Source organism: Salmo trutta, chromosome 19, assembly GCF_901001165.1.
Source record: "Salmo trutta chromosome 19, fSalTru1.1, whole genome shotgun sequence".
In the NCBI taxonomy this organism is placed as follows: Eukaryota; Metazoa; Chordata; class Actinopteri; order Salmoniformes; family Salmonidae; genus Salmo; species Salmo trutta.
This window is the reverse complement of record NC_042975.1, coordinates 26,302,316-26,319,621: the sequence shown is the minus strand read 5'-3', so window position 1 is coordinate 26,319,621 and position 17,306 is coordinate 26,302,316. Positions and strand designations below refer to the sequence as shown.

The 17,306-nt window shown below is 42.3% G+C and overlaps 1 protein-coding gene across 1 annotated transcript in view; it reads left to right on the top strand.

Annotated features, from left to right (window-relative positions):
* Positions 1–245: 245 nt before the first annotated feature.
* Positions 246–17,306, top strand: part of LOC115154238 (vacuolar protein sorting-associated protein 37D) — a 47,100-nt gene continuing 30,039 nt past the window's right edge. Inside the window, exons 1-2 of the mRNA XM_029700260.1 lie at positions 246–583; positions 13,723–13,894. Coding sequence (XP_029556120.1) covers positions 452–583; positions 13,723–13,894 — 304 coding nt within the window. The 5' untranslated portion in view covers positions 246–451. The remainder of the gene's footprint in view (positions 584–13,722; positions 13,895–17,306) is intronic.

The following is a 17,306-nucleotide window of genomic DNA, read 5'->3' as shown; positions in this document are numbered from 1 at the left end:
ACAGTCAAGGAAGTGAAAATGGTTGCAATATTCCATTTGCCAAACTCACACAGCATAACTGCACACTTGCCTACATACATTGAAAATGCTTTCAAATGTAAGGTACACAATGCATTATTATTATTACACATTTTGGGGTATTTAGGAAATACAGGACAATCAGTATGCAATAATAAAATACTGCCAAACAAAATCGTGGCAGAGATGTATTACTGTTTATAACCTTTGCTTATAAACGACCATGCCTTCCTGTGGTTGTCAGCGGCATTACATTAACTGCAAACGTGGTAAGTATGTGTCCCTGCATCTTGTATTGTCTCCGCCAACAGAAACGTTCCGTTCTCGCTACGCGGTCTGCTTCAACACAACACGCGCGTTCGGCTGTGCTATTCACTGCGAACGACATGGAACCAAATGGGCTTACAAACGAACTCGTCTGAACTGCTTGTGAATGAATACAATGTCCAATTTTAAGGACACGAACTCTATCCCAGATGGGTATAGGGCTCTAAACACCAGTGAATTGCAGGAGCTTTTACAAGATGAAGAAAAAATGGACCAGATCGTCCGACTCAATGAGAAGGTATTTGGTTCTACAATGTGATAACTATCGAATAAAACCACAGTTTTGCTAAATGTATCTGTCAATTACATGTGGTTGAGATTACATTTTCCAGACTATTAGGCTACATTAAAACTCAAATAGGTCTCAACATTATGTTCTCTGCTGATTTCTATAGAGCGCGAAATAATTGCTTTGATGCCTCATCGTATGACATATCATGTAGGCTATAGGCAAGGCATGAGCCGCTTTATTATCCTCCTATGACACTCTATATTATTGTGCGTGCCTTCCAATGGGAAAAGCCTTCAATGTTTTCCCCCACGTTCTCCTTCAATCCGATAGAGTTTACGTGAATGTAAATAGTATGTTCAATTGGCATTGTTCACATTCCATTCGTTTTTTTACAGAATGTTTTTCCATACCAATCAACCTGAACAGGGAATTCCTGCTTGCCATACAGGACATGTTCAGTGAGCAGCTGGATCAACCTATTCAAAATGCTATAAAGGCACTAAAATGTTCCTTTGAAAACATATAATCGGTCTCTCTGTCCCACACACACGCACATTTAAATGCAAATGCACCTCTTTCTGTCTTTCTGTCTTATTCCTCACTAGAACATCTATTCCTAAATGTAAAGTTAAATTACTAGGGCAGTTTGTTCTTGTTCTATTTGTCTTGCACAGTTCAAAAAATAATTGTGATTCATGGTACATAGCCCTCTGCTTGAACTCATCAGGTGTGGCATTCATTCTTGGACAGAGAGAAAATCGTTATTCATTTGGGACTGGATGCGCATGTGTCCAATTCAGATCGAGACATGACATTTGAAACCTGCCTCGCTGCTGCAGCGAATGAATTAGAGAGATGTTTCCAAAGTGGTTGCATCTCACTGAGAGAGGCCATGGAATGCTCCCAAGGAACTGGATCAGAATTACTTAGCTAGAGGCATGTTAGGGATTTCAGTAATGGTTGTAGTGGCAGCTGCATTCGACTTGACCAAGACATTTGATTGAACATTCATTTATAAAATGTTACATGCCGGTAATAAGCTAGGCAAAATTATACTGGTTAGTTGAGACATTCACACACAATTCTCATTTACAGTTTGTGTAACTAAACATCAGTAGGGTGTCTAGGTGTGCCCCCCTCCCATTGTTTTTCCTGCAGTTGCCATTGTTAGTTTAATAAAGCTCACATATGCATGGTTGGCTGACATGTGAGCATGTGGTAGTGGTAGTTGAGCTCATTGTAGGGGCTGGCTCCACAGCCCCTGTGATCCACTGGTGAGCAGCGCTTCAATTCATTAACACTTTGGGGTCTCCAAGGGCAACCGCTCTGAAAGGGTCATTAATGGCACAATAAAATGGATGCTTGTGTATATAGCCCACCTCTCAATAGCTACTGGCTAGCTCCCGCTAGAGAATGTTCTCAGTCTCCTGACTGGCATAATTGCTATCCTCTACTGGCTCCATGGGATTTGACATGGGTAGTAAGCACTAACTGGGAAAATTAAATTACAGTCATCTGGACACTGTAACTGCTCCATTTGAAGACACTCAGTCCCTGAGCACCTCAGCTTACCACAAATGGCAGTGAAGGAGCAGAGCAACACTCAAGCCCTTTTCCCCCAAGACAAATCTAGCTGGTAAATTCTTGCAGATTGTACAGACTTGATGGAAAATGAGCCAGTATCCTCACGCTGGCATATTAAATCATAACACATTCATCATGTTTGTATAATACATTTCCCAATATCAAATGTCAAACAATTATGTTTTATACTAGGTTCACATACATTTTTATTGTATATCCAGTTCTTGTGTCTTCACATATTGACCCACAGAAACTGCCACATCAGTACATTTTCAACTCGAGAAGTTCACACAACATTGTACTTCTTTCCAAATCTGAAGTGCCCTTCAAGTGTTGTTTGTCAGTGCCGGTAAACACTGTCAGGTGGTTTTCTTTACAACCAGTGCATCATCACAAGCACACAGTCCCAGGGGCTCCTGGACCTCCCGCTTGCTAAACAGGGGTAGGAGCAGCCACAGCAGGAAAAGGAAGGTCTGATGCTATTCCTGTTTAGGGAAAAACACTGGCGATTATGAATAGCCATGGATGACAGGGATTTGGAGTGAAATAAGCTGTCCTTGTAGTCACAGGAAATTCAAGGGAGAACAGTGGAGCTGCAGTGTCTTTGTGTGCTTTATTTTGACTCTGGGCCAAATGCTCCGGATTCCACAGAACATGGGGCTCTGATTGCCTTGCAAATGATCATTATACAAACCACAAGTGTGAGAGAAATGAACAGTAAGACACTTGTGAAGGGACTGAAGTAGCCCAGTGTTGAGGGAGACTATTGAAAAACAATTGGAGCTAAATCACACTTTAGCAAAATCACAGGAACTGTTAGACACTGCTAGAATCTTTAGAGCACTTTCAAATGGGCTGCAAAGATTTGTGGTTTCTCTAAATTGCATGCGGGCCACACAGTGTGGCGTCATAGAAGTAGTTTAATACCCTGTAGACTTTGCCATCTTGCCTGCTGTGACGTGACAATGCAGATATTTCAAGCTGTTCCGATGACAATAATTAAGTATGCACAAAGTGGTGTGACAAGCGTAAGAGACAGGATATTGGCCCAGATACAAAAAATAGAGGTGCTCAGTTTAGAAAGTTCGAATGCATTTGGGAATGGAAAATATACTCCAGAAACCTACAATGAATAACTAGACTAAATGTTAATATTTAGATTATTTTACTACATGGAATGAGTGTTTTAAATATTTAATTCTCAATTAAAATGAATACAGAAGTGGAATACAAGAAGCAAAAACCCCACATTTGGAGGATTCGTAACACAGAAAGGAAATCCAACCTCAAAGCAAACACACAAGTCAAAATGTGTTTTAAAATCTTTTTCATGCTTATATATTTTAAAGTTACAATATATTCTTAAAAGCAATCAACAAGTAATCCAGAAAAATGTAGCCTGTTGGGCATATTCTTTTTTAGATTAAGTCGTCAATGAAAAGATATTGAAATAATTTATCACCCCACTAGATAATCTACATAAACTAAATCTTGACCTGACAAAGAAAAGTTGGTCAAGAAACAGTTCAAGGGAAAAGTGTTTGCACAGTATCTTGGGTAACATCTGTGGAATAAGTCACACATTTTCCTGATGACTTTCATGTCAACATGCCAGTGTCCACCGTCATTGGTTGCTTTGAAAAGTGTCACCTGACCGGCAGTAAAACGGTAGATGAGACGTTTCTCAGGGTTGAATTCTAACCTCTCAGCATCAGATGGTCAAGGTAATCCCAGAGAGCTGTCTAAAATGAGATCACATATGCAGCTGTGATGTCCAGAGCCATGATCTAATTGAAGCCACAGTCTTTTATTCCCTGTGGCTTCCTAGTGGGCAAAAACTGGTTGAATCAACGTTGTTTTCATGTCTTTTCAATGTGATGACATTAAATCAACATGGAAACCTGATTGGATTTGCAAAACGTCATCAACATAAGGGCATTGTGTTTTGTTCACCTTTAAACATAAATTCAATAACATAGTGAATTTGTTTGTTGATTTCACATTGAATTCACATTAGTTGACAACTCAACCAAATGTAAATCAAAACTAGATGTTTAACTGACATCTATGCCCAGTTGGTTGTGACTAAGATCAGTGGAAATCATATTTCAAGCCATCACTACTTCATTAGATTATGCATTTATCATGTTGTACAGTACATCCTCCACAGCGGATTTTTAGTCATTGTAACACACAGACATACTTCTCATTTCTGTATACAGTCAGTCAGTTAGTGGTCTGAAACATCTGCATGTCCTTACATACCCAATCCTCCTGATGATGTTGAGGGAGAAGGCTGGGTCCTAAGCAGTTCTGAGAAGGCCCCTTCATTCATTTGAGAATGAGAGCCCTTGATAAAAAAGTTCCTAAGACTTTTTGTTCTTTTCCTCTATTTGATTCATCATTTTAAAGAACACAGATTAAAGCCTTGCACACTCCCCTCCCCTTTCAGCCTATCATAGCTAAATGTACTTTTTTCAAAGTGATTCTTCAACCTCGAAGTCTGAGACGATTAGGGGTTTAAGTATCGAAGGGGAAATAAATGTATTTTGGACCCGCAAAGCTTCTTTGATTATTACAGTGCAGGGTTTGTAAAAAGCCTGATATGTCCAGCCAGACACTTTCCACTGAACTGGATTCCCGGGAGCGATGACATAGTTTTGTAGTTGGCCAAAGTTAGAAACAGCCTTCTTCATGCTGACTGCCGAGTGAAGCTTTTAATTAGCAATTGATTATCACCCTGAGCCAGAAGTCTTGGACTCAACCCTCTTCTCAGATAAGGTGGGCAATGTGAAATGTTCTCTCATTCCCTGTACATAGAACTGGCTCCAATTAAAGAAGTCTTATCTAGAATCTTGCTCTGCGGTTTCAGCTTGCAGGAATGGAAATATTTAATCCGAAGAAGACTATATTCCCCTCCATTTTGGGAGGTGTGAGGCATACAATGCGCCTTTGCTTGGAGACCACTATGATTGGATCAGTGGTTTCTGACTTTCTCTGGCTGGGGGGTGGCATTCACTTTGGTTTCCTGTTGCAAGGAACTCATGTGGTTTCAGTCGAGAAGTGAGGGTTATACGTAAACTCTGAAGTCGAAAGAAACCACTGTTGAGGAGCCATTGACTGAGTATTTCATAACTGCTGCAAGAAAACTCAATGCTACCCAGCTGCATCAATGACAAAGACCACTATCAGTGATTGTGACTCAGTAACTTGGGAAACATGCCAATACAAGCTGTAGATAATAATCCTCCCTCCTAATTCCCTTTGGCCACGTCTTACAAGATGGCGTAGCAGTTCAGACGTCCTGTCGTGTCTCGTGTATATATATATTTACATATTTTTTTCTTCACTTATCTTTTTACATTTTTTTATTCAAATACTCAACCTCAAAGCACTCTCCTGCAACCCGCCTCACCAATTTAAAAAAATAAAAAAATAATAAGAAAGTATTATTTACCTCATCTGAATTCCACAACAGAAGCTAGCCAGAGGTTAGCCATTTTCACTGGCTAACGTTGAAGTTCAGCTAGCCACGGTTAGCCGTCCTCAGCTATCCATTAGCTCGAAAAGCTATCGCCAGTTTTTGTACAGCGCGACTCAGACCAGAGCATATCGGACCTATTCTCTCTCCTTTCCCCGATTTCTACCGCAGGCTCTGGACATATACACCTGGATCTTGCAGCTAGCTAGCTGCTATCTGAGTGACTATTGGCAACGTCGGTCACGGAATTAACACACATTACGGAGCTAACCAGCTAGCCAGCTGAAGAGTTCCGTCAGCCACTCGTGGGCTATTCCTGAGCTAGCCAGCTGAAGTGTCTCCTGGGCTACAACTCACCTATCCTGACCCGTTTTACTGCCGATGCGGAGCCCCATCGGGTCTTCACGACTGGACCACCGACGTTATCTGCCCGAGGGAGTTGTCCAACTGGCCCCTCCGTCGCAACGTAACCTGATCGCCCATCTGCGGCCGGCTAATCGTTAGCTGTCTTTTCGGCTGCGATCTGAATAGGTCTATCGGACACTTTTCTTGGGCCACTATAACTAACTATTTTGCCAACTTGGACAGGTCCCCCCTTCCACACGGAACCCCACTAACCCACAGACGGAAACGCACGAGGTGGCTAAAAACAGACCTCCCTCCCATCTTCCACCAGCTTGCTACCTATGGCCCGGCTAGCTGTCTGAATCTCACTGGACCCTCTGATCACTCGGCTAAGCATGCCTCTCCTTAATGTCAATATGCCTTGTCCATTGCTGTTCTGGTTAGTGTTTATTGGCTTATTTCACTGTAGAGCCTCTAGCCCTGCTCATTATACCTTATCCAACCTCTCAGTTCCTCCACCCACACATGCTATGACATCTTCTGGTTTCAATGATGTTTCTAGAGACAATATCTCTCTCATAATCACTAAATGCCTAGGTTTACCTCCTCTGTACTCACATCCCACCATACCTTTGTCTGTACATTATACCTTGAAGCTATTTTATCGCCCCCAGAAACCTGCTCCTTTTTCTCTCTATTCTGGACGTCACAGACGACCAATTCTTATAGCTTTTAGCCGTACCCTCATACTTATTCTTCTCTGCTCCTCTGGGGATGTAGAGGTGAATCCAGGCCCTGCAGTGCCTGGCTCCACTCCTACTCCCCAGGCGCTCTCTTTTGATGACTTCTGTAACCGTAATAGCCTTGGTTTCATGCATGTTAACATTAGAAGCCTCCTCCCTAAGTTTGTTTTATTCACTGCTTTAGCACACTCTGCCAACCCGGATGTCCTAGCTGTGTCTGAATCTTGGCTTAGGAAGTCCACCAAAAACTGTGAAATCTTCATCCCTAACTACAACGTTTTCAGACAAGATAGAACGACCAAAGGGGGCGGTGTTGCAATCTACTGCAGAGATAGCTTGCAGAGTTCTGTCCTGCTATCCAGGTCTGTACCCAAACAATTTGAACTTCTACTTTTAAAAATCCACCTCTCCAAAAACAAGTCTCTCACCGTTGCCGCCTGCTATAGACCCCCCTCGGCCCCTAGCTGTGCTCTGGACACCATATGTGAACTGATTGCCCCCCATCTATCTTCAGAGCTCGTGCTACTAGGCGACCTAAACTGGGACATGCTTAACACCCCAGCCATTCTACAATCCAAGCTTGATGCCCTCAATCTCACACAAATTATTAATGAACCCACCAGGTACAACCCCAAAGCCGCAAACACTGGCACCCTCATAGATATCATCCTAACCAATGTGCCCTCTAATTACACCTCTGCTGTTTTCAACCAAGATCTCAGCGATCACTGCCTCATTGCCTGCACCCGTAATGGGTCAGCGGTCAAACGACCTCCACTCATCACTGTCAAACGCTCCCTGAAACATTTCAACGAGCAAGCCTTTCTAATCGACCTGGCCCTGGTATCCTGGAAGGATATTGACCTCATCCCGTCAGTAGAGGATGCCTGGTTATTTTTTAAAAATGCCTTCCTCTCCATCTTAAATAAGCATGCCCCTTTCAAGAAATTTAGAACCAGGAACAGATATAGCCCTTGGTTCTCCCCAGACCTGACTGCCCTTAACCAACACAAAAATATCCTGTGGCGTTCTGCATTAGCATCGAACTGCCCCCGCGATATGCAACTTTTTAGGGAAGTTAGAAACCAATACACACAGGCAGTTAGAAACGCCAAGGCTAGCTTTTTCAAACAGAAATTTGCTTCGTGCAACTCCAACTCTAAAAAGTTCTGGGACATTGTAAAGTCCATGGAGAATGAGAACACCTCCTCCCAACTGCCCACTGCACTGAGGATAGGAAACTCTGTCACCACCGATAAGCCCACTATAATTGAGAATTTCAATAAGCATTTTTCTACGGCTGGCCATGCTTTCCACCTAACTACCCCTACTGCATTCAACAGCACTGCACCCCCCACAGCTACTCGCCCAAGCCTCCCCCATTTCTCCTTCTCCCAAATCCATTCAGCTGATGTTCTGAAAGAGCTGCAAAATCTGGACCCCTACAAATCAGCTGGGCTTGACAATCTGGACCCTTTCTTTCTAAAATTATCTGCCGAAATTATTGCAACCCTATTACTAGCCTGTTCAACCTCTCTTTCGTGTCGTCTGAGATTCCCATAGATTGGAAAGCAGCTGCTGTCATCCCCCTCTTCAAAGGAGGTGACACTCTTGACCCAAATTGCTACAGACCTATATCCATCCTACCCTGCCTTTCTAAGGTCTTCGAAAGCCAAGTCAACAAACAGATTACCGACTATTTCGAATCCCACCGCACCCTCTCCGCTATGCAATCTGGTTTCAGAGCTGGTCATGGGTGCACCTCAGCCACGCTCAAGGTCCTAAACGACATCATAACCGCCATCGATAAGAAACAATACTGTGCTGCCGTATTCATTGACCTGGCCAAAGCTTTTGACTCTGTTAATCACCACATCCTCATCGGCAGACTTAGTAGCCTTGGTTTCTCAAACGATTGCGTCGCCTGGTTCACCAACTACTTCTCTGACAGAGTTCAGTGTGTCAAATCGGAGGGCCTACTGTCTGGACCTCTGGCAGTCTCTATGGGGGTACCACAGGGTTCAATTCTTGGGCCAACTCTTTTCTCTGTATACATAAATGATGTCGCTCTTGCTGCTGGTGAATCTCTGATCCACCTCTACGCAGACGACACCATTCTGTATACTTCTGGCCCTTCTTTGGACACTGTGTTAACAACCCTCCAGACGAGCTTCAATGCCATTCAACTCTCCTTCCGTGGTCTCCAACTGCTCCTAAACACAAGTAAAACTAAATGCATGCTCTTCAACCGATCGCTGCCTGCACCTGCCCGCCCATCCAACATAACTTCTCTGGACGGTTCTAACTTAGAATTTGTGGACAACTACAAATACCTAGGTGTCTGGTTAGACTGTAAACTCTCCTTCCAGACTCACATCAATCATCTCCAATCCAAAGTGAAATCTAGAATTGGCTTCCTATTTCGCAACAAAGCATCCTTCACTCATGCTGCCAAACATACCCTCGTAAAACTGACCATCCTACCAATCCTCGACTTCGGCGATGTCATTTACAAAATAGCCTCCAATACCCTACTCAACAAGCTGGATGCAGTCTATCACAGTGCCATCCGTTTTGTCACCAAAGCCCCATATACAACCCACCACTGCGACCTGTATGCTCTCGTTGGCTGGCCTTCACTTCATAATCGTCGCCAAACACATTGGCTCCAGGTCATCTACAAGACCCTGCTAGGTAAAGTCCCCCCTTATCTCCGCTCACTGGTCACCATAGCAGCACCCACCTGTAGCACGCGCTCCAGCAGGTATATCTCTCTGGTCACCCCTAAAGCCAACTCCTCCTTTGGACGTCTCTCCTTCCATTTCTCAGCTGCCAATGACTGGAACGAACTACAAAAATCTCTAAAATTGGAAACACTTATCTCCCTCACTAGCTTTAAGCACCAGCTGTCAGAGCAGCTCACAGATCTCTGCACCTGTACATAGCCCATCCTTAATTTAGCCCAAACTACTACCTCTTCCCCTACTGTATTTATTTATTTTATTTATTTTGCTCCTTTGCACCATATTATTTATATTTTAACTTTTAACTTTCCTCAAACTATAAATCTACCATTCCAGTGTTTTTCTTGCCATACTTTATTTACTTTGCCACCATGGCATTTTTTTCCCTATACCTCCCGTATCTCACATCATTTGCTCACATTGTATATAGTCTTATTTTTTCTTCTGCATCATTGATTGTATGTTGTTTTACTCCATGTGTAACTCTGTGTTTTTGTATGTTGTCGAACTGCTTCGCTTTATCTTGGCCAGGTCGCAATTGTAAATGAGAACTTGTTCTCAACTTGCCTACCTGGTTAAATAAAGGTGAAATAAATAAATAAAAATAAACTCTGCGACAGTACGCCCTCTCTGTCTCATTAATTTTACCTCACTTAACCCCACTTTCTGATGTCACTGAGAAACTCTTCCTCCTTGGCTCTTTTTCAGTCTAAAGCACTTTCAACTGACCCACTTTGTTGTGTGTTTGTTCATGATGCAATGAACATAAATTCTCACATTCCTGTAAGCAAATTAATTTCAAGTGGAGGCATGCCCCATGAGGACAGCCAAACTGTTTTTGGTCATGAGCAGAGTATTAAGTGAGGCAAAAATCTCATTATCATTTAACAAAATAAACCATTTATCCTCGGTATGCTTTGGTGAGCTCAGCCAGAGTTAACAATATCCCTGAGGTTTTAAACAGTGCAATTGGCAGCTAAAGAATTCATAATTTTTCTTCAGGCAGAATAGCGAATCTCAATAAAAGCCTCCACGCTCTTTTGACTTCAGACAATTTGAGTTAACAGTGGGGTTTGTGGTTTGCCATCCTGTCTGTGCTATGCAAATGTCGTTTTAGGAACAAGATGTACGGAGCTACAGATGACAAGCCACAGAATCCCTTCATCTTGCAACTGTGTTTTGCTCATTGGGTCTAAAGCGATGCATAGCAAAAATGCCACTGGACGTACCATTGGTCCTGACCACTGATCCGCTGGAATACGTCGCAATACATTTTCTAATTGTCCTTTAGTTTGGGGATTATTCCCATATATTGACACTTACTTAAATGCAAAATACATTTTTGTTTAATTGAAACCTTTCACCTCGATCAAACCGACAGCGCCATTGTGTTTTGGTACACCAGAAGTACATACATTTCCAATGGAATGTTGCGTTTGCCTTGCACCATTGCATTGCAGGCAAACACAACCACTATTTATCCAGCGTATGCATCAAATTGTATGCATAGACTTGACAGAAATAGTAGCAAAAGGTAAATGTTGAACTTTTGTTGCACATACATTACTAGTCAAAAGATTGGACACACCTACTCATTCCAGGGTTTTTCTTTGTTTTTACTATTTTCTGCATTGTAGACATCAAAAGACATCAAAACGATGAAATAACACATATGGAATCATGTAGTAACCAAAAAAGTGTTAAACAAATCAAAATATATTTTATATTCTTCAAAGTAGCCACCCTTTGCCTTGATGACAGCTTTGCATATTGTTGGCATTCTGTCAACCAGCTTCATGAGGTAGTCACCTGGAATGTATTTCAATTAACAGTTGTGCCTTATTAAAAGTTAATTAATGTGTTTGAGACAATCAGTTGTGTTGTGACATGGTAGGGTGGGTATACAGAAGATAGCCCTATTTGGTAAAATACCAAGTCCATATTATGGCAAGAACAGCTCAAATAAGCAAAGAGAAACGACAGTCCATCATTACTTTAAGACATGAAGGTCAGTCAATATGGAAAATGTGTGAACATTTATTAAAGTGCAGTTGCAAAACCCATCAAGCACTATGATGAAACTGGCTCTCATGAGGACCACCACAGGAAAGGAAGACCCAGAGTTACCTCTGCTGCAGAGGATAAGTTCATTAGAGTTAACTGCACCTCAGATTGCAGCCCAAATAAATGCTTGACAAAGTTCAAGTCACAGACACATCTCAACATCAACTGTTCAGAGGAGACAGCGGGAATCAGGCCTTCATGGTCGAATTGCTGCAAAGAAACCACTACTAAAGGACACCAATAATAAGAAGAGACTTGCTTGAGCCACAAGCAATGGACATTAGACCGGTGGAAATCTGTCCTTTGGTCTGATGAGTCCAAATATGAGTTTTTTGGTTCCAACCGGCTTGTCTATGTGAGACAGAGTAGAGGAACGGATGATCTCTGCATGTGTGGTTCCCATCGTGAAGCATGGAGGAGGAGGTGTGATGGTGCTTTGCTGGTGGCACTGTCTGTGATGTATTTAGAATTCAAGGTACACTTAACCAGCATGGCTACCACAGCATTCTGCAGCGATACGCCATCCCATCTGGTTTGCACTTAGTGGAACTATCATTTGTTTTTCAACAGGACAATGACACCTCCAGGCTGTGTAAGGGCTATTTCGCCAAGAAGGAGAGTGATGGAGTGCTGCATCAGATGACCTGAACTCCACAATCACCCGACCTCAACCTAAATGAGATGGTTTGGGATGAGTTGGACTGCAGAGTGAAGGAAAAGCAGCCAACAAGTGCTCAGCATATGGGAACTCCTTCAAGACTGTTGGAAAAGCATGAAATACATTCCAGGTGACTACCTCATGAAGCTGGTTGAGAGAATGCCAAGAGTGTGCAAAGCTGCCATCAAGGCAAAGGGTGGCTACTTTGAAGAATCTCAAATATAGAATATATTTTAATTTGTTTAACACTTTTTTGATTACTACATGATTCCATATGTGTTATTTCATAGTTTTGATGTTTTCACTACTATTCTACAGTGTTGAAAATAGTGAAAATTAAGAAAAACCCTTGAATGAGTAGGTGTGTCAAAACTTTTGACTGGTACAATATATCCACAAAAATGTTGGATTAGATAATGAAAAAGTTTGAAAAATGTATTACGCAGTATTGATGCAATGATGCTGTCGGTCTGATCGAGGCGTTTGTCTGTGGAACTGTCACTATTAATGACTCTACATGTATACATTTTCTTGTCTGTGGTATGAAGATTCTTGAAAGTGTAAGCAATAGCCTGACTTTAGTCTTGAGTTTGGTTTTTTAACAACTTTAAAGGGCTGATATGTGAAGTAAGCAAAATGTTACTTCGCTAGTGCCAAGTCATCAACTGAATCCTCCCCGTGTGTATGCCAAAGCCACAAGCGTATCATGCGGTCCATGTGTAACATGAGCGAGGCTCTTGACCAGGAATTCAAAGTCCGCTATTTGCCAGAGGTGGAAAGTCACATTGGTTTGGGAATGTGGCCTATAAGTTATTTTTTTAACATCAACTTTTATTGATCTTGTTTAACACATCTTGACTTAACCGTCACATGAAATTAAGTATCAAGTGCCCTCAGTTTTATTAACCCTGACTGGGAAAGTCCTTTGATATATTCAATATTTAGTATAGACCTACTGGTTGAAGTTCACACCTTGGAACAGGTTTTTGTTCTTAAGTAACTCACCATCAAACATTCATGTATATACAGTACACCCTTGTTCCTTCCTGTGTTTCTGGCCTTCAATGACCCTGCTGTTTCTCACAATTTCATACTTTCCACACTGACTAACCCCTTTGCTGTTGCTTTCTCTGCTCAAACCCTATGAGAAAACATTTCCCAGCTCAAACTCAGTGTGTAGAGCATTTCCTGCAGAGTGAGGTTAACCTTGAAGATCTATTGTAGCTTGACACATTTTTTATTTAACTATGAATTCTGTGAAGGCTCAGTTGAGCAGATTTGTAAACATCAATCTTTAAATAGCTAAATAAATATGTACATTTCCAACTGTTATGCCAACTTTAAACTCCTATTAATCAAGATGCTATAAGTAGGTTGATACATGTACACCTGTATTACTGGAATACTATTTTAAACATGGCACCCTACCATCACAGTCTGTTATTGATTCAGTTAATCAATTTACCTTTTCTTTGTGTGTGCTGAGCTGTACATTCTCAGGGTTCTGACTCCATGCCTGTCTCCAGTTTCAGGAGCTGCAGGTGGACAGAGAGATTCTGCTGACCTCCAACCGGAGCTTGGCCGAGGAGAGCCTCGCCAGGCGACCCCGCCTCAACAACGGCAAACTCCAGCTGGCTGAGAAATATAGGGATCTGACCAATGTGGCAACCGCCTGCCGGGAAAAACAGAGCCGGCTCGGTGAGTCTACATGTGACCAAGAGAGGCAGAGGAGAAAGGACGATTGTCTCTGTTTCTGGGTGTACATGGAATATTGCTGTCAGCCATGAGTCAGGATTAAGAATATAAAAATACATCTGGATAAGAATTTATGGAAATATAATGTCTGTGTGAGGAGTGATCATAGACCAGGGAACGAGAGTTTGATGAGCTGTTGTACCTGACTATTTTTGAGGTAAGCCGCAAAATCTACAATGGTTTATTAATAACATCTAAACAACCCCAGGGTGTGTGCCTTTGTGTCTGTGGAAACACATCACAGAGAATCACGGTTCCATAACAACGCCCTAATGTTGGCTGTTTCATTTATGAGGCCCGCGCTGATCAGTGTCGCGACCTCTTGTGTGGATTGTTATTACATTTGGCAGGTTGGTGGGTGAAATCTGCTGGCATTGTTGGGATCCAAACTCTGGACCTGGTCCACGCCCCTCCCCTCCAGTCCCGCTCATGGGTGTGAGGGGCGGAGGTGGGGTCTTGCAGAACTATTGTGTCCCCATGGGTGAGCTCAGGCAAAGGGGTTCCCACCTGGCTGTTCCACCCCTCTTTCAACACTAGCCAAGAGTAACCACTGGAGCATGTATGAAATAGGACTCCTGCTCCACATGAGCCTGTTTCATTTCCCAAACAGTTAACAGGGGCGCTCCTCTGCTAAGGGAGCTGTTTTTTTAATGTTTATTCTATTTGGCCAAAAGGACTGAATATTGTGTTTCTCCTGGTTTCCTTCTTGGCAGTGTAAGAAGCTGACTGTTTTCTCACGGTCAGACAGACTCGCACATCTCAGGGTCATCTTTGACTCGCTGAATCAAAGAATATGTTATTTAAACAGACAAACAAATAAACAAAATACAGAATAACATATTTTTTCTTATGGTACTGTTCATTGAACTTGCTGAGCTACCCACGAGGCCAAAGTAAACTAGGCAGAAACCTCAGTACCCAAAGGAGCGCCATCACTCTAACCTCCTCGGGCTGAGTAATTGTATGGTTTAGTCCGCGGTGGCCCTCATTGCCTTACCTCGTGTTTTCTAAGAGACAAAGAGGCCCCTTTTTGGGGCAGTCCTTCCGAGACTTGAGAGAGAACTTCAGTCTCGCTGTCTTATCGTAGCCCTTTACACTCAGTTGAAAATGGCAGATTTGGGCACTAATAAGTGCTTAAAGTTAAGCATAGTGGCTGTACAGTAACATGCTATACATGACGCCAGAGATCTGGCTCTGCACTTCACAGCACTGTATGGGTTTTGACTGACAGAACTTCGCCCGACAAGAAGTTGGCCCCATCCCTCCCAGTAATTGGAGAACTTTAGAAATGTTTTGGGTTGGCTGAGTGAGGGAAATGCTGTAAATTAAGATTACTCTATGTATTTGGAAAGACAGGACATTGAGGATTATAAAAAATACCGCTTGGATGTCATAAAAGGAAGCCAAACACCCGTGAGTCCAAATGTACACTTCACATTTCTAAATCATAAAACTCATGTCATATACAGTGTCAAAGTTTATGATCACTATGTTTGATGTACAGCTACAAGATGACATAGTGTCATACCCTGGGTTGTTCTGAACAGAATGATCCTATGTTTGTTTATTGTGAAGAAAATTTGCCTCGTCACACTTCACCTTTATGCATTCATGACCTATGTTCCCTCAAAAAAGTTTATCACTGAGCAAATTTCAGGTCTGCTGAGCGCAAACTTGAACATTGTGAAAACTTCTGGAACCCGTTTACTGTGGACACTGAGGCTGTACCCGCTTTAAGTAACAGTTTTAAGTAGGCTACTAAGGCTATTTGATCATAATGTAGGACTATCAGAGTGGGCCACAATCAAAAACAATGGAGAAAATGCATCCCATATCATTTTAACATGGAAATAGCTGTTCAATCTTCAGCCTACAGTAGCAGCCAATGTGTGTTCAATGTAGGTCTACATTCTATGAGACCTTTGAAAAAAAACATGCAGCGCTTGACATTAACTTGTTTATCCACTTGTCCTTCAGACAAGGAGGTGACTGGAAATGTTGTGTTGTTTGATGCAAGAAACCACTTCACAAAATAAAATGCATCATTATTCCCATGCCGTTATTACAGATAATAAGGCAAATTATGCTACACTCTGCCAATTGGCTACTTAGCTTATTCAAGCTTATTCAAGTCTCAAAATACAACACTGCCCCTTTAAGACAAAAAAGCTCTTTACCTGACTTGCTTTTTTGAAAGATGAAATGTACGTTTTGTAGGACGCAATCATTCACCCATTGCTGACTACAACTTATCTGTAACTGGGCTAATAACTCAGTAACTAGCAAAGGATATTAACAAATGCACAACTGTGCATTCTTCACTACATGTAGCTCTGGCTTTGATCTCAAAACAAGCACATCTACTCAGGACCGCTCATGCTGTAAACACAGTCCAGCTCAACGTGAATGGCACAGATCCATATATGGTAATCGTCTATTTGTATATAGGCCTGCTGCAGCTCTGATTGGTTATGGCATACCGGTCTGTGTAGAGTATGGGCCTGAGTCGTGCCTGTCAATGCAATAGAATCCTACTCAGATGCATTCTCCCTACAACAAAATCTCTTGCATAGTTATTAGTTTTGTATACTAAGTCTTGCATAGTTCATTTTGTTTTGGTATGTTGCATTGAAAGTGGCTAATATTGTGTTAATTTGATCACAATTCCCACAGTAAAGGGAAATGTTGATAGTGTTAACTAACGGGGAAAACTCTAGAAAGTTGAGTGAAGTTCAATCTCGTGTTTCTCTGTGCGGGCTTATATTTATTCTGCATAGCAGTCCCGGGGAGCTGCGTGCCCGCGCACAGTTTAGAGGGAACATTGCTCATGTCTCCATTCTATGCACACCAAAATTACGATTTGTTTCTCTGATTTGCCTTGTGAAACCTAACACTGTAAGATCATATTTTATAACTTAGCTAGAGATGGAGGTGTGTTCTTTCGTCTGGAGACCAAATTGTAGATTTTAGGTTCCAACCGCTGTTTCTTTGTGAGATGCGGTGTGGGTGAACGGATGATTTCTGCATGTATATTTCCCACCGTAAAGCATGGAGGAGGAGGTGTTATGGTGTGGGGGTGCTTTGCTGGTGATTTATTTAGAATTCAAGGTACAGTTAACCAGCATGGCTACCACAGCATTCTGCAGCGATACACCATCCCATCTGGTTAGGGCTTAGTGGGACTAGGATTTGTTTTTCAACAGGACAATGACCCAACACACACGCCAAGCGTGTAAGGGCTATTTTACCAAGAAGGAGAGTGATTGAGTGCTGCATCAGATGACCTGGCCTACACAGTCCCCCGACCTCAACCAAATTGAGATGGTTTTGGATGAGTCAGACCGCAGAGTGTAGG